Source organism: Phaseolus vulgaris, chromosome 6 (assembly GCF_051622355.1).
Source record: "Phaseolus vulgaris cultivar YP4 chromosome 6, ASM5162235v1, whole genome shotgun sequence".
Taxonomy (NCBI): Eukaryota; Viridiplantae; Streptophyta; class Magnoliopsida; order Fabales; family Fabaceae; genus Phaseolus; species Phaseolus vulgaris.
Window position 1 is genome coordinate 25,870,352 of NC_143503.1, and position 23,423 is coordinate 25,893,774.

At 26.6% G+C, this 23,423-nt stretch overlaps 2 protein-coding genes across 2 annotated transcripts; both read left to right on the top strand.

Moving 5' to 3' along the window:
* Positions 1–2,803: 2,803 nt before the first annotated feature.
* Positions 2,804–6,917, top strand: LOC150027317 (uncharacterized). Its single transcript, XM_090303931.1, has 9 exons — positions 2,804–3,115; positions 3,997–4,051; positions 4,154–4,217; positions 4,347–4,392; positions 4,480–4,578; positions 4,683–4,751; positions 4,843–5,032; positions 5,248–5,336; positions 5,730–6,917. Exons 1-9 carry the CDS (start codon positions 2,804–2,806, stop codon positions 6,915–6,917), a joined length of 2,112 nt encoding a protein of 703 aa, XP_090160057.1.
* An 11,629-nt stretch (positions 6,918–18,546) lies between these two features.
* LOC137833500 (uncharacterized) lies at positions 18,547–22,973 on the top strand. The gene is made up of 10 exons (XM_068641845.2): positions 18,547–18,858; positions 19,136–19,190; positions 19,293–19,356; positions 19,486–19,531; positions 19,629–19,727; positions 20,501–20,569; positions 20,661–20,811; positions 21,037–21,140; positions 21,503–22,604; positions 22,693–22,973. The coding sequence occupies exons 1-10, from the start codon at positions 18,547–18,549 to the stop codon at positions 22,914–22,916; spliced, it is 2,226 nt and encodes a 741-aa protein (XP_068497946.2). The 3' UTR covers positions 22,917–22,973.
* The last annotated feature ends 450 nt before the right edge of the window (positions 22,974–23,423 follow it).

The following is a 23,423-nucleotide window of genomic DNA, read 5'->3' on the forward strand; positions in this document are numbered from 1 at the left end:
ACAATTTTTTTAATAATAATTTACTTTAAACGTATTCAAATTTATAAAATCATTCAAACTTAATTAAATCATTATTTAATAATACCATTATAAAGAAAATAAAATTTATTTCTTTTAATATACATGATAATTGTATGTCAATAAAAAAGATAACTAATTGAGTAATTAGCTATATTTCTTTTATGTAAATGTTCTATGTATGCATAGTTAATGGGAAATAAAATTTTGTGAATTAAATATTTTTTAGTACTTATGTCATAAAATACTACTAGAAAAAAAAACATGAAATCAACAATAAAAAATATTTTTAAACTAAAATTATTCATTTAGATATTGATATAATCGATCTCAAAATTAAAAAAAAAAAATGAGTTGCTATTGATATTAGCAACTGAACTAATAACTATTTTTTTTGTCAGCGTTATTAGTTACTTATTCATATTTGATGTTAATTTGAATTTTCAACATACTGACTGAATTTTTCAGTCGCAAAAAAAAAAAAAAATCTATAACAAAATAGTTACTTAAAGAATGTTCTCACTTGTATAAAAATTTATATAATATAGTCACAAAAGCAATAGTGAAATTGTAATAGTGACTAAAATTTGGTTCAAACACCGATTTGATCGTCAAAGGCTACCAAATATTGTTGTTTGTTAAATCCATAGATTATTTGAGCTTCTTTTTTTCTCTTATGACAATTTTTTTTACTAAATATTTTATAATAGTAGTCCAACATTGCTAAATTTTATTTTTAACTCATTTTAGTCTTGTCCAATTTTTTTACCTATTATCGTTTTTGTTAACATATGGATTTTGGTCTAATTTTTCTATATTTTTGTATTTTATTTCTTTTTCTTTAATAATACGTTTTTCATGTGATGACAAATGATTGTTGTTACTTGAAGTGTCAGCCTAGCTGAGATGTCAAGTAATATAGTGATGTCTAATAATCTTGTTCAATTTTCTACCTATGTATCGTTTTTGTTAACATATGGGTTTTGGTCTAGTCTCTCCATATTTTTGTATTTTTTTTTCTTTTTTTTAATAATAAGTTTTTCATGTGATGACAAATGATTGTTGTTACTTGAGGTATCAGCCTAGCTGAGATGTCAAGTAATATAGTGATGTCTAACAATCTTGTCCAATTTTCTACCTATGTATCGTTTTTGTTAACATATAAGTTTTGGTCTAGTCTCTCCATATTTTTTTATTTTTTTTTATTTTATTTTTATTTTTTTTAATACGTTTTTCATATGATGACAAATGATTGTTGTTACTACGTGTCACCCTAACTTAAATGTCAAATAATATAGTGATGTCTAACATAAAAACTTTTTATAAAAAAAAAAAAACTTGTACAATTTTCTATTTCCTAGAATCACTTATTAATAGTTGAATCACACTACTTTGTTGTGATGTAAGAAGTTTTGAATTAAAAGAAATAAAACAAAATAGTTTGCATTTAATATTTTTATTATTTTATTAATTCTAATATATAAACTTGAACATATTTTAAATGGAGAATTTAATGATTAACCAGCTGTCAAACTTACGTTATACCATTGCTGAACCTATGACCGACAATGGTACTAACTTCCAGTCATTCTAATCACATAAAAATCACTTTATTCTGTCTCAAGACTCATAAGCTATCAATTGATTGTGGTAACGTTCTTGCATGCTCAGAAAAGTTAGAGATTTCTGAAACTTGGAACATTTCAAGCTTTCAAAAGAATAGGTTCTTTCTTCTTCTTACTTACTCTCTCTTTGGTAAGTGGTGACTTTGGTTAATTTTTTAACTTTCACCTTCCTTATATCACTTGAAAATTAGTGTTATTCTTTGTTATGATGTGCTAATGATTTTTTATTGTGTGAATCTTTATCCAGGTTGACGTCTAATCTCACAAAATGGGTATGCTTCTTAGTCATTCTCTAAAAACATTTAGCTAGAGATTTTGTTGGAATGAAAAACATATATAGTTTTTTTTCCTTGATTAATTTTTATTTTCATTTACCAATAATTTTTTTTAAGATTTGTTTTTTAAATTTGTGTTATTTTCTCCCCTCATTTTTATACCCTAATTTATCTTAAAGTTCTCGTCGAAAATCAAAATGTGTATGGTTCTTTTATTATTATTTTTAATTGATTTTTCATTTTTTTTTCACTTTAAAGTTTTTTATTTATTTTTAGGAGATGTTATTGTTGAAAATCTCATATCGACAAATTATAGTCATAAATAAAGAATAAATTCTACTTCACAAGTGGATATTGAGTGGTTGAATTAAGCTTAAAATCACATTTCGTACAATTGTATTTAGTATTGGATTTATTGTGTTATCCATAATTGGATTTTTTTTTTGGAACTTGAGATGTTCCCTCCTCCACCTTATGTATTGAAGATCTTACATAAAAATAGTCACTAAAATTGAGATATAATTCAAAGAGAAAAACATCAAATGTCTAAAGATTCGTTTTTGTTTATTATATGAATGATTTGATTTCTAAACATGATTGAGATTTTTTTTATTGCTTTTCCCTGAGAAAGGGTGAAAAATAATCAAGTTGAATTCAAGACAACTATTCAAAATCTTAATGAAAGACTAAAATTATTATCTCAAATTTAATTTTGTGTGAAAATATACTAAAGGAAGTGTGGGAGGTTTATATGATGAGTAAATTTTTGTATGTGTCATTCAACAATACCTTTTTATATTAAAATTGACAGAATCTCCAAGAAAAAAAAATGATATTGAAACTAATGACTAAATAGAATGTACAATACGAAATGTAGCTTCTGAAATGCATGTTTTGATATATACAGGTTCTAAAAAGAAACACATAAGATTTGAAGAGGATGTTGAATACATGGACAGAAGAAAAAGTAGCAGAATTGTTGCTTTGGAAGAGAAGAAAGAAGTGGAAAAAGAGAGAAAATTAGCTATAGCTTTGGAAAGGAAGAACAAATCAGTCAATCATGATGTAAAAAACAAAGGAAAAGGAAAAACAAAAATGGAAGTATGGGATGACTTAAGTGACTTTAATAATGAAGAAGGCCCAACAAAGAAGGCACTCAAGAACAAAGAATTTTGTCAATTAGTTTCTTCAATCAAGGTGTGTATCTTTTTTTTTTTTGATTTTTTAGTGTCTTGTTAAAGCAAATGATATATAAAATTTCATTTCTTGAATGAAGAACATATTAGAAGACTATTTGCTTGACTTAAATAATTTTTTTTATCTCATTACAAGAAAAAATTAAATAGTAATCAAATTTAAAAATAAAAAATAATTAGTCACTAGATATTATTTAGAGACTAAAAAATGATCGGTATCTAAAGTGGTTTCTATTATTAATAAAAATTTATAAAATAGTTTTTTAATTGGTATTTAAATTAGATATCAAGGTTTTAGTTATTAATATCTTAGATTCTAAGTTAGTCTCTATTAGCATATAAAATATTAGTAGTTAAAAATTTGGTAGCTAATTTAAATATCAATTTAGAAACTATTTTATAAATTTTTATTAATAATAGAGACTACTTTAGATACCGATAATGTTTTAGTCTCTAAAATAGTATCTAATTTAATTAATATAGTGACTGATTATTTTTTGTCTCTGAATTTGATTATTATTTAATAATTTTCTTGTAGTGTATGAAAGAATGTAAAAGATTGATGGTGCTTTTGAAGTGTAATTTCTTACTTATTTCTTTTTATACATGCACATTGTTCTTAAAAAATCCAACATCCACTTTTTTTCTAATAAATACTAGTTGAATGTATTTCTATGATAATTTTTTTTAGTAAATTTGCTAAAGTACCAAATTTAAGATTACTTCAAGGAAGAATTGATATAATACTTGTGTTGTTGTAGTTTTTTTTTTCTTGTGACAAACTCATAGTCTTTTTGTATGTACAATGAATATTTGATACGACCACATGCTCTGTTTTCTCTGTTTATTTACTTTTTTTCTTACTATCTTGCCACATCAAAGTCAATACAGGAAATAGCAAGACAATCACAAAAAGCAAGTTGTTCAGGAACAAATGGTACGTTCATAACTAATCCCAAAAAGGAATCAAGTAGATTTCACAATTGTAATTGTCAAATATTGTGCTTATGATAATAATTGTTGTACTTATCACATGCAGAATCATCTTTGAGTGGTATGTCACTAAAGAACATCCTTGAGATAATTATCGACTTTTTGCAAAGGTGAAAACCAACTTAGTTCATGATGTTTTCAAATATTCATAATTGAATGAAATATATGATGTTTACTTATAAATGTCTTACTAGAAAATATCATTGTATAGATAATTATAAAACTTTTCAAATGTGCAGGAGGGACCTAGATGAACTATTTGCTGAACCAGTTAATCATACTATGGTTGGTTTTTTACCTTTAATTTGAAATAACCTCTTTCCCATTTGATCATTGAGCTTTGTTAGTTATGTTGAATAATTATTTTAAAAGGTGGAAAACTGCTACCAAATTGTGAAGCAACCAATGGATTTTGCTACCATGAGGGCCAAACTTCATGAAGGCATGTACACAGACCTTGAACAATTCAAGGTTTGAAATCATCACACCTAACTCTTATTTTTAGAATTATTATCATACACATTTATTTTTTTCAGTTTTAGAATTTCACCACTCATACTTTCAATGATGTGCAGCGTGATATATTTCTAATATGCTCCAATGCAACTAGTGTTCATTCTGAAAGATCAAAATACCATGAAGTGGTATGACCAAATAAAATAGAAAGGTTCATGTTATTCAAACTTATTCCCAATAAAATTTTGAATAATATTTGATAAAATTAACTTCTTTCAGGCATATGATATCAGTAGATATGCAAAGTGGACTTTTGAGGCTCTAAGTGTTGACTCTCAACATTCTCACATAGGTTTTTCACAAAGCCAAAAATGCCCAAATAGAAAGGTACAAAAAGGACAACAAAGAACTCCAAGGAAGGTTGCTCCTAAACAAAGTGGTATGAAAACATGGTCTTCATTCAACATTCATATAATCTTAACCATTATGTTTTGTGTCTCCATCTTAGAAAAACTTGTTACTTGCCTTTACATAGTATTAATCCTCATTTTATTCATTATGTCAGTTATAAAATATTGTAAATCATAACTATTTTAACATTTTAATTTATTTTCTCTTTTATTTTTTTGAAGGAATAAGATCAACTAATTGTGTTTCCCTTTTGTATAGAGAGTAGAAATTCTACTGAAGCACAAAAAAGAGACTTGTATTGGCCTCCAAATAATCCTTTGTTTTCTGATGTCTTGGATGCTAATAAGAAGGCTAACATTCAAGTAAGTTCTATTTTTCTCCATGCACTATATAAGTTAGTGATTTAAAAACAACCATACAAGCTAATAGTAAATTATTAACAATTATAAAATGTATAAAACACAATGGATGTGGAATAAAGTAGTACAACAAATAGAATTACAATAGCTCATAAAACTTTTTTATTACAGATTATGCACACTATACATAAAATTTTAGTTGATGGCTACATATTTGAAAGACAAACATGATACTCTAGTATTAATTCCTTATACTACTTTCATATAACTCTTCAACTGATGAGATAATATTACTCCTATGTAGTTGTATATCTTCATCATTTAATATGAATCCCAATTTCAAATTTTGTATTATAAAAACTATTATAATTCTAATAATGCATGTTGGTATTGCAGTTGAATGAAAATACAATTAACTACAAAGAAAGTCTTCTGCGATTTGGGAAGGGCTTGGGACCAGTTGTTGAAAATGTTGCAGCTAAGAAACTAGCAGCACTACAGGATAAGCCATTCAACATTAATCAAAATGTTTCAAGAACTCAGAGCATGCACCAACCAACTCCGAAAGCACCAACAAATCCAGTTTCTTTCAATGCTAAGACCTTTCCTATTTCCTTTCCCTTACTCAATAGGTCACTCACTATTCCCTATTCTGCAACTCGAGAAAAAATAAATGTCAACACCAATAATGTTGGCAGAGTTCTTATGAGGGATAGACCTCATCAGAGAAACAAGATCATTACAAAAGAAAATTGGCATGCTTGTGCTGCTGCTCTTTTGAGCAACATCTTTTTTGAGACTGGGCAAGGAGGGAGCTCCAATAAAAATGAAACTATGGATGCTAGAACCCTCTCAAAAGGAAAAATGGTTGCTCCAAATGAAGATGTTTCTACTTTGCTTGGACCTGTTCAAGAGAACTATAACATACATAACTTAGGAGTTAACAGTTGCAGCAACATTAATAATAATACAATACAGTGGAATACCGCCACTAACATGCCAAACATGTTTTCTACAAGAAGCTCTAGCAGTTTTTCTACCATTGGAAGCTCTTGTAATTTGCCTCCTATTGTTCATCCAACACATGTGATTTCAGGGCCTCAACCAAGACCAACAAGATCCATATCATTAAGTAGTGGTGGATTATCAATGATGCAACAACCAGGGATAGAAAACACCATGACATTGCCTAGCAATAACCTCCCTAAGTACCAATCAATGCAAGAAGATCCAACTTCATGCATATCAAGCAAAAACATCACTCAGTCATATAATGTGCGCCAAGCAAGGCCAAATGACATTATTAATCTTGCAGATCTGCGTCTTAAGCCTCAGTCAGAGGTAAGAGACTCAATGTATGGAAGGTCTAGTAACAACTTTGTTGAGTTATCTCTTATACAAGAACGTCATCAACCATGGCCAACAAATTTCATGTCTAACCTTAATCCCTCAATGTTTTCTCCTTTGTGTCAACCAATGCAAGAAGAGTCAGTTCCATGTAAGAACCTCTTAGCAAGGTCAACTATTTTTCCTTCCCTTAATGCCTTTTTTTCAATGACTCAAACAATTTATTGTATGGTTTAGGTACCTCACATCAACCAATGGACTTCCAAGCCATGATAGACTCTCAAGACTTCATCAATGACACTTGGCCAATGAATGCAAGTTATGAACAAGTCATTCACCAAGCTGCAACATTCACTCCACTAACAACTCAAGGTTTCCATGGCATGCAGATGCAGACACTTAGTCACCTGAATCCTCATGTACCGGCTACTCCACAACCATATTCAGCTTTATCTCCACAAATGGCCTTAGGAGGTGAACCAAACTTTTATGGAGGAGGAAATGCTACTACAAGCCAACCAGAGGAGGGTCCTCCACAACTTCCTCGACATGATGATCAACGACCTAACTTAGATCTTGAACTCTAAGTACAATGCATTTGTAATATTGTTATGTTGTTAAAGTGTGCATGCAAGAGTAAAACCCTTTTTGAATTATTGTCAAATAGATGCTATAATGTGTAGCTATGTTCGTTAATTTGTCTAATGTTCAGTTGTAGACAATTTTAAATGTTTGAATTGGAAAATGTAATTGTTTGCTTGGCCTAGAGCTAGTAAAGTATGGAGCTTTGAAGTTGCTCTATCATGTCTTACTTCACTAGGCAACATGACAAAGTATAGAACATGTAAGATGAAAATTGCAGCATAAGTTTTCTTTTCTGAGTACAATAATATACTACTTCAGATTTTGCTAGAATCAAGTTTAAAAAAATAAGAGTAATTTTTTTAAAGCACAAATAATGAGTTGAATGTGAGTCAAACAAATAATTGTATTCAATTGATAAGATAAGCTTCTGAACTGTAAAATAAATATAATTTAACTTTTGCACCATATTCATTTTTTCATAGCAAAAAAGATTTCATTTCTATTCATCAGAGACTACAAGAAAAAAATATAACTCAATCATCTATCCAAAAAAAATGCAGAGGAGACTCTTCTCACTTTCCTAAAGAAAATGTAAAATGTTTTATGAAGAAATTATATTACTTGGGTAAGAAGTTATAAAAGAAATTGAAATCCAAGAATTTCATGCGAGTAATTAGAATACTTAAAAAATCTTAATTCAAGCTAAAAAGTAAGGATTTTATATTCTTTATATTCTGGTTTTTTAATTTTTTTTCTCAAACTCAATTTTGATTGGAATGTTATTGACTTAATTAGTCAAATATTATTGGAATACCTACTTTTAGTTGATGTCAAATAAATTTTTTTAGCGATGATGATTGGAGATAATTTTTTTTAATAAATGAAGTTGGTAAGAGTTATTTTCTTTAATTAAATTGTTAGAATTATTTTTGTTGTTGGTGTAGACTAATATTATTTGTCGCTTGCTATTCCTCAGTTTTAATGGCCATGGCAATAAAACTTTTAGCGATAAATTTTTTCAATCAATATGGATTAAAAACTAGTTTAAATATTTGTGGTTGGCACAATAAGTAAAAATCTTCATATTAATATCAGTTAAACAAATATGAATAAATTTTAGATAATAAAAATAATTAGGTGTTATATTGACTAAATTATAGATTATTTTAGAGACTAAAAAAATTATTAGTTTTCTAAATTAGTTTCTATTATTAATAAATAGTTTTTAAATTGGTATCCAATTAGTTACCAAAGTTTTTGCTACCAAATTTAGAATCTAAATAATTGGTAGTTAAAACCTTGGTAGCTAATTAAATACTAATTTAGAACTATTTATCAATAATATAAACTAATTTAGAAATCAATAATTTTTGTAGTATCTAAAATAGTCTCTAATTTAGTCAATATAACAACAAATTATTTCGGGTATTTAAAATTGGTTTCTATTTAATAATTTTCTTCTAGTATTTTTTTTATCAGCTATATTATTAAAATGAGTTATTTTTTTCAATCACTATTAATAGGAATGACAAATGAACCCGTCCCCATGAATATTATCCGCATCCATCCCGATTTTGATAAGAAATCCTTGTATTAACTAGTTACGGGTATGAGTGTGAGTAATATCCAATTTTAAAATTGAGTATGAGAATGGAGATGAGTGTTTACATATTCATTTCGTTCATATCTCCATATCTATCCAAATAATCATTATCACCTGGTTTTAAATTATTAAAACACCTTTAATTTATTAGGTAACCTAAAAACTTATATTAACTTTTATTTATTATTTAGTTTCATAACTTATGTTTACGTCATACATTTTATTATTTCTATTTTTTTATAATTATTTATTTTTTTTCAATTGTTATTTGATATTTATATTATTATAATTTATTTTTTGATATTTTACATTAAAAAAATGTATATATATTTTTTTATATAAAAGCTTTTATGTTAAACATAAATGTATATCCTTTTTAACATTAAATATTTGATAATATTATATTTTTTTACTGTAATTTTTATTTTTATAAAATATATTTAATTAATATAATAATATGTATGACACGGGGACACAAATTTATATATTATATAATTATAAATTATATAAATTGACAATAAATGTTCCAGATTATTTTTTGGAACAGAAAAATGTTTTTCATAACTGGTTCAAAAGGATTTGTTTTTTATTTTTATAATCATAATATAGATTTATACAATAAGTTTAAGTTTTTAGAAAATTAATGTATTTTTCCTTTTTAAAATTGTGGTAGAACCCTACTAAAATTGTCAGAAATTAAACAAATACTTTTTAAATTAGAAACTTCACGGATACGTGTTCTACAAGTATCATACGAGATATTTGATATCTAATATAAATATCTGACACCAACATATCATTTAAAAGAAATGTTTGAACTTCATAGGATATAATGTTCAAACATGCATCAATTCACCCATTATCATCCGGAACTACATAAAATGAATACAAAATAAAGGTTAAGTTACCCCAATTTTGTGATGCCCACACACACCACCCTTTTGAATGAAACCACAAGTTAAGAATAATTTTCTCTATATCATTAAAATAAGAATAAGAAGTGTCATTTTTTTTCATTCATTATATTACTAAATGAGCTATTTTTTATTAATTATACTATTTAATACTTTTTAATTATATTAAATAAGTTTTTTTTATTTATTATATTATAAATAAGTTTTTTTATTAATTATATTATTAAATGGGCTATTTTTTCGTCAACACAAACAAAATGTAACCTTAAAGTTTACCCCATGATGCCCCACACTTCCTTCTTGAAATTCAAAAACTAGCTTTCACCGTTCCTATGTTCAAAATTTATGATTTGTTTGGATTGAGAAGGAGACTTTTGGAGAAGAGAAGAAGTGAATTTGTAACGAAGAAGATGTGTGAAAAAGTGTGAGGTTGTTTAGATTAAATGATAATAAAAGGATTTGTAAGGATAATTTATTGAAATTTGTGAGTAATGACATAGTTGGAAGATAATTTAAAAATTATTTTAAAGATATAAAATGTAAGTTTACAAATTTATTCTTATTATTACAAAATATTTGAATAATGAATTATGATATTTTTGTGTGTGTAGGTTTGAATTAATTAAATTTTTCTAATATATAATATCCATAATTACTTGTATTTTTTTTAAAAAATTTAAAAATATAATAGAAAATATTTTTGTATTAAATTGAAAGAAATTTATTAAATATATTAAAAATTATAAAAATAATATTTATTATATATATGTGTTGTTGATATTATAATTTTATTTTATTATTTTCTTTATTTATAATTATTTGTTTTAATTAATTGTATAATTAAATATTTTTGAAATTATTAAATAAATTTATATAATATTTAATTTTGTATATTGTATATCTATAGTTATATATAAAGGAGATTTCCCGATATAACCGTTTTTTGTTTTACATAAATTTGTTCCTATTTTATTCATATATCAATATTATTTTATTATTTTATTTTGGTTATTTCATCATTTTATAATTATTTAAATTTAAAATTAAGAAAATTAATATTAAATTTGAGAAGGAAAGACGTACACTACATTTATTATTCCTAATTATTCTTCACTATTGTAGCTGTTTTAAAATTGATTTAAGAAACACTTTTTATGAGTCTCCATTACACATAAATCAACTTATCTTAGTTATAATAAAATTGTGCACAAGAGTATTGGAATAAAATGTAATTATCTTATATGGAATCAATACAAATCTCTTCATTGGTGTGAAGATTGAAAAAACATTATTATCCTCTCATGCAATGCATGGAAACAAAGGTACTCTAACTAGAAATGTCTAGATAACTTTTTGTTTCCATTAAAAACTGTATGAATATATTTTTATTTTTTTTATTGAAAACAAAAGTTACATCAAACTCTAATTAATTCAAAAATTATAATTAATTAATTTTTTTAATTCCAGTTAAATTCAAATTAATTTAATTTTTGAACGGAAATTCAAACTCATGTTGGTAGCATGTTGTACATAAATAATCATTTTATTTGAACAAAAGAGTTTAATTATCATTTTATTTTTATAATTTTTATGTTTTAATCTCTATATATTAAATCACTAATTTTAATATCTACATATATATTTTTAAATTTAAATTTTATGAGTTAGTTTAGATTATTTGAAGCAACTTCTTTTATCAAAAACATCTCAAATGCAACTTTAAAATTAATAATTTTTTTTTTGTAATAATGTACTACAACAAGAACATAAATTACATTTTTTAGTATATGAAAATACTTCTTTTAAATATTCCCAATTTAACTAAAAGATTTATGGATGATAGGCAAATAATTTTTTCCCTCTAGTGGTCCAAAGGTATTATTAACAGAGCTATTTTTTCATTGATTGTATTATTAATTAAGCTCTTTTTATTCATTATATTATTAAATGAGTTCATTATTTTTATTCATTATATTATTAAATGAGCTCATTCTTTTTATTCAATGATCTTTAAAAAAAATTAATACATTATTAAATGATTTTTTTTGTTATTAATACATTATTAAATGAGTTTTTTTGTTATTAATACATTATTAAATGAGTTTTTTTTATTAATACATTATTAAATGGACTATTTTTTATAATGAAAATGAATACAATGTAATATGCCCCACATCACCCACTTGGATGAGACTCAAAAACTAACCTTCACTAGTAAATACCTTCACAAGTACATACCTTCCTCTCACACAATTTAAGTTATATTTATATTTTAATTAAAATACTTAAACCAAATTTTAATTTCTAATATATTTATCACTTTTTTATAAGTTTCTTTTTTTATAATTCCAATTTAATTAAAATTCATTTAATTTATTATTTAATATCAAAATGTACATTAATTATTTTTATCTTGGTCACATGTTAATCATAAATAATAACCAGTCTTAACATACAAGAGTTTAATTATTATTATTTATTTTCCTAACTTATACGTTTTAGTCCACATGCACAGTTACATTTCTTAATTGGTTTAATTTTAATTTATACTTTTATAAAATACTAATTTTACGTTTTAACTCATTTTAATTTATATATATGTATTAACATTTAATATATAATAAAAAAACATAACTGTAAGAATTATAATAAATAATTTTTAAATGTAAAGACTAAAATTTATGATTATCTATTAATATAATGATCAAATTAATGTTTTTTTTGAAGGGATGAGTAGATAAACATGATCTTTATTTAATATTTTAACTATCTTCAAATAATATCTCAATATTATGTAACTAGAAGCTTCTCTAGGCTTGTATGTGGACCCTTGCAACAAGGCCCACAAACTACAAATCCACTATATCACTTATTCAACTTTTTATTTCTTTTAATTTCACAAATATCAAACTCAACAAGGTGGAGATCCATTATTTAATATGACACCAAGTTCTTCAATTCAGATTAATCATTATTAAAAATCAATAAATATTTTGAACTAGTAATATAGTTATCTAAAAGAAACTTAACCAATAATTGAAAGAAAAAATTCACTAAATGTAATTATTGAATATTATATAAAATTAGTCATTAACAAAATCGATAAATATTTTATAAATAATTAGAATTTATAAACTAATATAATTAAATTATGAAAAATTGGTAATAAAGAATGAATTAGAAAAATTATTTCTAAATGAAAAATAATTGTTAAATTTATTTATTATTCATTGTGATATTGTAAAGGATACTTGAAGTATACATACCTATGCTTACTCTCGTGGTATAGAATAGGACTATGATATAACATAAAAATGTAAAAAGTAAAAAATTATTGTTAACATTATTTTCTTAGTTTTATTATTAACTATAATTAGGTTAGTTAATTTTTAAAAAAATATTAATTAAATATATGTATTATTTTTTGTAAATAAAATAATCACATTGTTATTTTCAATTTTAAAATATTTTAATTTTTACATTATTTTAAAAATAATAATTAACTTATTTATAAATATTATTTCATAAAATTTTAATCACGGTATATTATTTTATAATTTTGACTTTTCTATTTAACTATCCATTGGGCAGAGGCACTAGAGATTAAGATAAATGAGATTATTCTCTCTTTTCAATTTGCAAAATGTCACTTTATAAACTTTTGAAAATGGTGTATTATATTATTTTATTATATCTACTTATGTGTTTAAATTTATTTATTTTATAAAAAATTTCATGTTAGATATCACTATGCAACTTGACATCTGAGTTATGTTGACACCTCAATTAACAACAATCATTTGGCATCACATAAAAAAAATATTATTAAAAATAAAAATAAAAATAAAATACAAAAATATGGGAAGACTAGACCAAAACTCATATGTTAACAAAAATAATACATAGGTAGATTATACCTATTCAAAAAGAATTCTAAGAACAGACAATATAATAGCCTATTATACTAATGAAAATATTCTCTATGAAAATATTCAAAAGAACATTAGTTCTAGCAGTAAACGCAACACAAACCAAAACAAAATCATATTTCAGTCAGACATTAGTAAGCCACATCTTTTGAGTTTTCTCCATAGCATGTATAACCCTATAAAACTCAGCAACCAAAGCAATCTAAACTTCAAGAAGCGCAAAGAAAGCTCCAATAAATTCCCCCATACTTCCACGAAAAATACCTCCATAAGTAGCAAGATCAGGATATCCCCTACCAGCTCCATCAGTATTAATTTTAACCCAGACGGTTGAAGGAAACTCCCATCTAACAGGAAGAGGACGAAAAACTTTACCAATACGAGTATTAATACCAAAAAACTTGATTACGTTGAAATCCAACATATCATTCTTCATTGAAGCTTTAGACGAATTTCCCACTAGACGAGTTAAATCTTTAATAACCGAAATAGTCCTAGAAACCTCAATTTTATCTCAAAAACGAGCATAATTCTTCATATGTCATATCATCCAAATAGAAAAGTTATAACTGCAAGCTTAATCAATTTAACCAAAGGAGTATCATCACTCTTAATAAAAGAGAGGAGATCATCCTTATTACAGAAATGAGAAGTAGGAAAAATCTGCCGAACTCAACTCCAAATACACAAAGCATTAGAATATTCTATATAGTATGCATGCAAAATTATTGGAAACTAAACTTTTCTATATGTAGGTGAATTAATTCATTTTTTGTGGTATTTATTTCACAAAATAATACTATAAAATCCAAATTAAAAAAAAATATTCTTAAACTAAATAAAATCATCTAAGTATTGACATTTTCTATTTCAAAATTAAAAATATTAGTTGATATTAACAACTAAATTAAAAATAGTAATTCTCTCTTAATATATTAAATTTAAACTCCAATAAAAAGTACTTTAATAAATTAAGGGAAGAAGATATATATAAATTATTTTTGATCTCAACTCTTTAGCAATGTGAGACTATCGGGTGTATTGAAACAACTAGTGATTTTTATTTTATAACAAAGAAAAATTAGTTGCTAAAAATCAATATTAAATTTTATTGTTAACTAATTTTAATGTTATCTAAAAAAGTTTACGGAATGAAGAAAATTATTTAAAATATTTAAATTTAACCTTATAATCACATATTTTCATTATAATTACACCACTTTTATTGTGACATGAGAATATTATTTTTTGCAAGATATTATTTTGAAATGCTATATCACTTTTAGGATGTTGGAGATTCCACATCGACTAGAGATTAAAGTCTTTCATTGTATATAAGTTGGTGCAAACCTCAACCTCATGAGTCAGTTTTATGGGGTTGAGTTAAACTTAAAGTTCACTTCGTAATATGGTATCAGAGTCATTTCGAGCCTATCCTAGCAAGTGTTTGTTTGTGTTGGACCTATCGTGTCACCCGCTATCGTACCACCCATAATATATAGTTTCACGCACGAGTTAGCAGTCCCGACGTGAGGGGTGTGTTGGAGATCCTACATGGGTGCAAACCTCAACCTCATGAGCCGATTTTATGGGGTTGAGTTAGGATAATTTTTTTTATAATTTGGAGAAAAAAGGCTTTATTTTCTATGGTAAAAATGTTATCTCTTCCTCTTATGTAAGAGTTTATAGTAATAAATCATAAACTCGAGATTTTTATAGAAAAATTTCTACAAAGATTATACGAGAATGCTTGAATTTAAAAAAAAATGTCTTGCATTCAATATTTTTATTATTTTATTAGAGTGAATTTAATTTTAATATATAAATTTTTTCACATTTTAAATCGATAATTTAATCATTAACCAGCTGTCAAAATTACGTTACACCATTAGTGAAGGCATGATCAACACAATAGTACTAAATTCTAGTCATTCTAATTGCTTATAAACCACCTTTTTCTATCTCAAGACTCATAATTTATCAATTGAATTGGTAAAGTTCTTGCATGCTGAGCAAAAATAGAGATTTGTGAAACTTGGAAAATTTCAAGCTTTCAAGAGAACAAGGTTCTTCTTCTTACTTTCTTTGGTAAGTGGCTTTGGTTAATCTCTACCTTTCACCTTTCTTTTATGAGTTAAAAAATTTGTGTTATATGATATGCTAATGATGCTTTCTTGTATGAACTTTTATCCAGGTTGATGTTTCCTACCAATATGGGTATGTTTCTTAAACACTCTCTAAGAAATTTTAACTAGAAATTATGTTTGAATGAAAATCATATATACATTTTTTCCTTAATTTTTATTTTCATTTAGCAAGGATTTTTTTAAATTTGTTCTTCAAACTTGTGGTTTTTTCTTTTATTTTTCTCCTAATTTATCTGTAAGTTCAATGATTATTTTTAATTGCATTTCATTTTTCTTTCCATCTTTTCACTTTAAAACTTTTTATTATTTTTAAGAAATGTTGTTGTCGGAGATCCTCGGAGATCCCACTTTTGTATAAGTGGAGCGTAAATCTTTCTTTACAAATCGATTTCTTGATGTTAAATTAGGTTTAAAATTCATTTTCATCGACGTCTATCTTATAGTGAATTAATCGAATCTATAATCTCAATTACTATTGAACACTTCTCTATTCTCACACTTGAGATGTCTAATCTTCAACGTAGCGTGATATATCTAACGAGATCGTCGCTGTAATTGGGATTTCAGGAGAAAGATATCAAATATTTGAAGTTCCTTTTTTGTATATTATATGGATGATGATTTTGTCCGTAAGGACCATTATTGAGAATCTTTTTGAATGAAAATCATATATACATTTTTTTCTTAATTTTTATCTCCATTTTCCAAGGCATTTTTTTTAAATTTGTTTTTCAAATTTGTAGTTTTTTTAATTTTATTTTTCCCCTAATTTATATGAAAGTTCAATGATTTTTTTAATTGACATTTCACTTTTCTTTCCATCTTTTCCATCTAAAGCTTTTTATTACTTTTAAGAAATGTGGTAATTGGAAATCCCACTTTTATATAAGTGAGGCGTAAATCTTTCTTTACATATCGACTTTTCGGTGTTAAATTAGGTTTAAAATTTATTTTCGTCAACATCTATCTCAGCGGATTTATCGGATCTAGAATCTCGATTACTATTGAACACTCCTCTATTCTCACAATTGAGATGTATAATCTTCAACGTCGCGTGCTGAAGATTTCACATATAGATATATCTAACAAGATCGTCATAGGAATTGAGATCTCATTCAAGGAGAAAGATATCAAATATCCGAAGTTTCTTTTCTGTATTATATGGATGATGATTTTATCCATAAGATCCATGATTGAGAATTTTTTGTTCTTCTTTCCATGAGAAAGAGGCGAAACGTAATCAACTTGAATTCAAAACAATTATTCAAAATTTTAGTGAAAGACTAAATTTATTACCTCACGTTTGCTTTTCACACCAAAAAAAAAAATCAAAGGAAGTGGATGGTTTCTTTAAACAATAAGGGATTGGGTCAATTAGAGTACATGGACATCTTTAGTGAAAGAGTGTGTTGAAAATTTCACATTAATTAAAAATATATCTAAATTAGAGTATGTGAGTCAGGTTCAAACATCACCTAACAAAGTTTTTATTGAGTTGTGGCTTGGTTTATACATGTATCTATTAATAATAACTTTTATTTATGAATACAATAAAAGATATTTAATATATATCTATATATATATATATATATATATGTGCATGCATGATGGGCTAAATGTTTTGTATGCTCATGTACATGTGATTTTTTTAAAAATAAATTGTTTTATTCTTATAATCCTTTCATTTCTTTTAAATGCACGTCCATAAGGAATGCATATCTTTATTGGTTGAATTCTCATTAGTAAAACCAATTTTTTTTCATTGATTTTAATGTGAATATAATGATGAATTGTGAGTAGCAAAATTAATTCTATAAGATATTTATTGTCATTTATACTTATTTATTTATATTTTTGTATTATTACTTATGTTAATAAAAATATCGTATATATATATATATTCTTGGATTGGAGATGTTGAATTATGTTAGAGATATGGCACATAGATAAATGTAATGAAATATTGAAATCTCTAGTTAAACATATTAAATATGTAGAGTTTTTGTGTGTGTGCATATTATATGAATGATTTGATTTGTATCCATCATGATTGAGATATTCTTCATCGTCTTTCCTTCCTTAAAAAAGAGGTGGATATACTATTTATCAATTGAATTTTTATCGGTAGAACTAAATATTTTGAGTGAGTTGAGTGTGAGCATAATAATGAATTGTGAGTACCAAAATTAATTATATAACACAATTATTGTCATTTAGATCTTACTTATGTGGATAATGACATTACTTATGTTAATAAAAGTATTGTTTAGATATATTTTTATTCTTAAAAAAAAATTAAAATTTTTTTCCACTCAATAAGTTATTTTATTAAGATAAATAATGATACAAGTACGTACATATGTTTATAAATAATTTATTAATATTTATCAGTTTTATTTATTCTTTTGCGTATCCCATTATATTATCTATCATTCTTATATTTGCTTTTTTTCTTTCTCTGTAAAGTAGAATGCATGGTGCATATAGTTTTACTCATATAAGTGAAGATAGCACAAAGGATAATTTATTTATTACAAAAATGATTATGTCACATAATTTCTTACATTTCAATAAAATCAAAAGATAAAATACTTTTCTTATACCAAAATTGACTAAATTTTTTTAAAAAAATCATATTGGAACCAATGAGCAAATATAGAATCTACAATATGAAATCTAGCTTCTGAAATGCATGTTTTGATATATACAGGTTCTAAAAAGAAACATGTAAGAATTGATGATGAAGTTGAATACGAAGAGAGAAGAAGAAGTAGTAGAATTGTTGCTTTGGAAAAGAAGAAGCAACTGGAAAAAGAGAGAAAATTAGCCATAGCTTTGGAAAATAAGAACAAATCAATCAATGATGTAAACAACAAAGGAAAAGGAAAAGCAACAATGGAAGTATGGGAAGACTTCAGTGACTTTAATAATGAAGAAGGAGGCCCAACAAAGAAGAAACGCAAGAACAAAGAGTTTTCTCAACTAATTTCTTCAATCAAGGTATCTTCTTTTTTTAATTTTTTTGTGTCTTATTAAATCATAGGATATATATATTATAAATACTAGTTCAATATATTTTTATGATAATTTTTTAATAAATTCGTTAAAAGTACCAAGTTTAAGATTATTTTAGTGAAAAATTATATTGTACTTGCATTATTATTGTACCTATTCTCATTATCAACTCGGATTTCTTAATGTATATGTATAATCAATATTTGATATAATTTTATATACAATGTTTTTTTTTATTTTATTTTTTTTTTCTACTTCAAAGTCAATTCAGGAAATAGCAAGAGAATCACAAAAAGCAAGTTCTTCGGGAGCAAATGGTATGTTCATAATTAATCTCTAGAAGGAACTAAGTAGATTTTGCAATTGCAACTTTCAAATATTGTGTTTATGATAATAATTATTGTACTTTTCACATGTAGACTTATCTTTGAGTGGTATGCCACTAAAGAACATCCTTGAGATAATTATCGACTTTTTGCAAAGGTAAAAACCAACTTAGTTCATGATGTTTTTAAATATTCATAATTAAATGAAATATATGATGTTTACTTATAAATGTCTTACTAGAAAATATCCATGTATGAATAATTATAAAACTTTGTAAATGTGCAGGAGAGACCTGGATGAACTATTTGCTGAACCAATTAATCCTACTGTGGTTTGTTGTTTGCCTTTAATTTGAAAATATAATTAATAATATCTTGTTCATTTGATGATTAAACTTTGTTAGTTATGTTGAATAATTATTTTGAAAGGTGAAAAACTACTACGAAATTGTCAAGCAACCAATGGATTTTGCTACCATGAGGACTAAACTTCATGAGGGCATGTACACAGACCTTGAACAATTTAAGGTTTGAAATCATCACACTTGACTCTTATTTGATTATTATGCATATTCATTTTTTTCTTTATATTATTTTTCTCACTTTTTTCTTTTTCATATTTTTCTTTATTTCTTACCAATTTCTCTTTCTCACTTATTTTTTATTATTTATATAATTTAGTTTTTGCACATATCAAGAATTCTCAGTTTTACCTTTTAAATAATATAAGATAAACATCATTGATTTAATTTTACTTTTGGTACCTAGCATCAAACTAAAAACCCACTACACAAATAAGAGAAACAAGTTTGAAATGTATAAAAGAAAACAAAATATAGAAACTAATTTAGTAAGTTTTTCATCTCTCACTTTCTTCTAATCATACCAAAATAATGGGTGTTGCTCTCTATAATTTTTATGAGAATATAAATTTGACAACCTATTTTAACTAAATAACTAAATTTTATGGAAGAAAAATGACAAGTTCTTTTGACTCATTGTATTCCATTCAATTCAAAATAGAATTTCTAATAAGTGTAGTTGTTTCTTTTTTTTCACATTTATCAAATATGTTAAGGTATGCATTTAACTTATTTTGAGAATTCACATAAGTATTATTTTAGTTATCTTGTTACTAATTTCACCACTTACAATTTGTCTAGAATAATATGAGTAAGTTATAATGTCTCACATCTTTAAATTTCTCTTCAAATATATCTCACCACTTTATTTAGTACCTAGTTGTGGAATTTTTCTCTTCCTAACAAACTTACATTTCATTCTATTTCAATGATGTGCAGTGTGATATATTCCTAATATGCTCAAATGCAACTAGTGTTTATCCTGAAAGATCAAAATACCATGAAGTGGTATGACCAAATAAATTAGGAAGGTTCAAGTTATTCAAGCTCACTCTCAATAAAACTTTGAATAATCCTTGTTCAACTTAATTTCTTTCAGGCAGAAGATATAAATAAATATGCCAAGTGGACTTTTGAGGCTCTAAGTGTTGACCCTCAACTATATTTTTCAGAAAGGAAAAAACGTCAAAAGAGAAAACCACAAAAAGGGAAACAAAAAACTCCAAGGAAGGTTGCTCCTAAACAAATTGGTATGGAAACATGTTCTTCATTTAACATTCATATAGTCTTAACCATTATGGTTTGTGCCTCCATCTTAAAAAAAACTTGTTATTTGCCTTCATGTAGTTCTAGTCCTCATTTTATTCATTATATAAGTGATTGTAAATCATAAATATTTTAATATTTTAATTTATTCTCTCTTTTATTTGTTTGAAGGAATAAGAGCAACTAATTGTGTTTCCCTTTTGATACAGAGAGCACAAATTCTCCTGAAGCACAAAAAAGAGACTTGTATTGGCCTCCAAATAATCCCTTGTTTTCTGATGTCCTAGATGCTACTAAGAAGGCTAACATTCAAGTAAGTTTTGTTTTTCTTTAAAACATCCACTATAAGTTATTGATTTAAAAGTAACCATACAAGCCAATAGTAAATTATTATTAATGGAAAAGGTATAACACACAATGGATGTGGAATAAAGTAGTATAACAAATGGAATCACAATAACACATAAAACTTTCTTATTACTGATTTATCATAGTGTACATAAAATTTTATTGGATGACTACATTTGAAAGACAAATATGATATTGTAGTGTTAATTCCTTATACTACTCCCATATATTACTTTCATGTAGTTGTATATCTTTATCACTTAACATGAATCCTAATTTCAAATTTTGTGTTATAAAGATTTTTACAAGTGCATGTTGGTATTGCAGGTTAATGAAAATACAATTAACTACAAAGAAAGCCTTATGAAGTTTGTGAAAGGCTTGGGACCAGTTGCTGAAAAGGTCGCAGCTAAAAAACTAGCAGCACTTCAGGATCAACCACTCAACATTAGTGAAAATGTCTCAAGAACTCAGAGCATGCAGCAACCAACTCCAAAAGCACCAACAAATTCAGTCTCTTTCAATGCTCCTACCCTTCCTCCTTCCTTTCCGTCACTGAATAGACCATTCACTATTCCTGGTTCTGCAACTCGAGAAAACATAAGTGTCAACACCAACAATGTTGACAGAGTTCTTATGGGGGATAGATCTCATATGAGAAACAAGATCATTACAAATGAAAATTGGCATGCCTGTGCTGCTTCTCTTTTGAGCAATATCTTTTTTGAGAATGGGAAAGGGGGGAGCTCCAGTGCAAATGAAACTATGGACGCTAGGACCCTCTCAAAGGGAAAAATGGTTGCCCCAGTTGAGGATGTGTCTTCTCTTCTTGGACCTGTACAAGAGAACTATAACAGACAGAAATTGGGAGTTAACATTAGCAACAACAATAACAATAATACAATACCGTGGAATACCGCCACTAACAGGCCAAACATGTTTTCTACAGGAATCTCTAGTAGTTTGTTTGCCACAGGAAGCTCTAGGAATTTTCCTCCCATTGTTCATCCAACACGTGTGATTTCAGGGCCTCAACCAAGGCCAACGAGATCCATATCATTAAGCAGTGGTGGATTATCAATGATGCAACAATCAGGGATAGAAAACACCATGACATTGCCTAGGAATAACCCCCCTATGTATCAATCAATGCAAGAAAATCCAACTTCTTGCCTATCAAGCAAATACATCACTCAAACATCCCATGTGCGTGAGCCAAGGCCTAATGACATTATTAATCTTGCAGATATGCATCTCAAGCCTCAGTCAGAGGCAAGAAACTCAATGTATGGAAGGCCTTGTAACAACTTTGCACAGATACCTCTTATGCAAGAACGTCATCAACCATGGTCATCAAATTCCATGTCTAGCCCTAATCCCTCAATGTTTTCTCCTTTGTATCAACCAATGCAAGGAGAGTCAGTTCCATGTAAGAACCTCTCATTAGGGTCAACTGTTTTTCCTTCCCCTAATGGATTTTTTTTCTAATGACTCAAATAATTCATTGTATGGTTTAGGTACCTCATATCCACCAATGGACTTTCAAGCCATGCTAGACTCTCAAGACTTCATCAATGACTCTTGGCCAATGAATGCAAGTTTTGAACAAGTCATGCACCAAGCTGCAACATTCACTCCACTAACAACTCAAGGTTTCCCTGAAATGCAGATGCAGGCAATTAATCAACAGAACCCTCACGTACCTGCTCCTCCACAACCAAATTCAACTTCATCTCCTTAAGTGACCTTAGGAGGTGGAATAAACTTTGTGGAGGAAGAAGTGTTCTACATGCCAATTAGAGAAAACTCCTCCACCACCTCCTTGGTACGATGATTAACTGCTTAACTTAGATCTTAAACTCTATATACAATGCATTTATAATATTATTTTATGCATCTTACAGCAAAATCCTTTTTCAATTTTTTTTCAGATAAAATCTTTGCAATTGAGAGTGTTGATTTGCCTGATGTTGAGTTGAAGACAATTTTAAATGTGCCATTGGAAAATGTAACTGTTTACTTGCCCTATAGCTTTGCTTTATCATGCCCTCTTTCACTAGTTAGCATGACAAAGTATAGAACATGTTGGATGAAAATTGCAGCATAAATTTTATTTGATGAGAACAATGATACACTGTTTCAGATTTTGCTAGAACTAAGTTTAAAAAATAACAATGAAAAAAACTTATGCACAGGTAATGATTTGAATGTGAGTGAAAAAAATAATTGTATTCAATTGAAAAAATAA

Excerpts from the sequence above, each read along its gene's own strand:
- LOC137833500 (XM_068641845.2), top strand. The coding sequence starts at position 18,547 with ATGCATGTTTTGATATATACAGGTTCTAAAAAGAAACATGTAAGAATT. Across the intron at positions 18,859-19,135 it reads AACTAATTTCTTCAATCAAG|TCAATTCAGGAAATAGCAAG; the intron begins GTATCTTCTTTT and ends TCTACTTCAAAG. Across the intron at positions 20,812-21,036 it reads GGTTGCTCCTAAACAAATTG|AGAGCACAAATTCTCCTGAA; the intron begins GTATGGAAACAT and ends CTTTTGATACAG.
- LOC150027317 (XM_090303931.1), top strand. The coding sequence starts at position 2,804 with ATGCATGTTTTGATATATACAGGTTCTAAAAAGAAACACATAAGATTT. Across the intron at positions 4,218-4,346 it reads ATTATCGACTTTTTGCAAAG|GAGGGACCTAGATGAACTAT; the intron begins GTGAAAACCAAC and ends TCAAATGTGCAG. Across the intron at positions 4,752-4,842 it reads GATCAAAATACCATGAAGTG|GCATATGATATCAGTAGATA; the intron begins GTATGACCAAAT and ends AACTTCTTTCAG.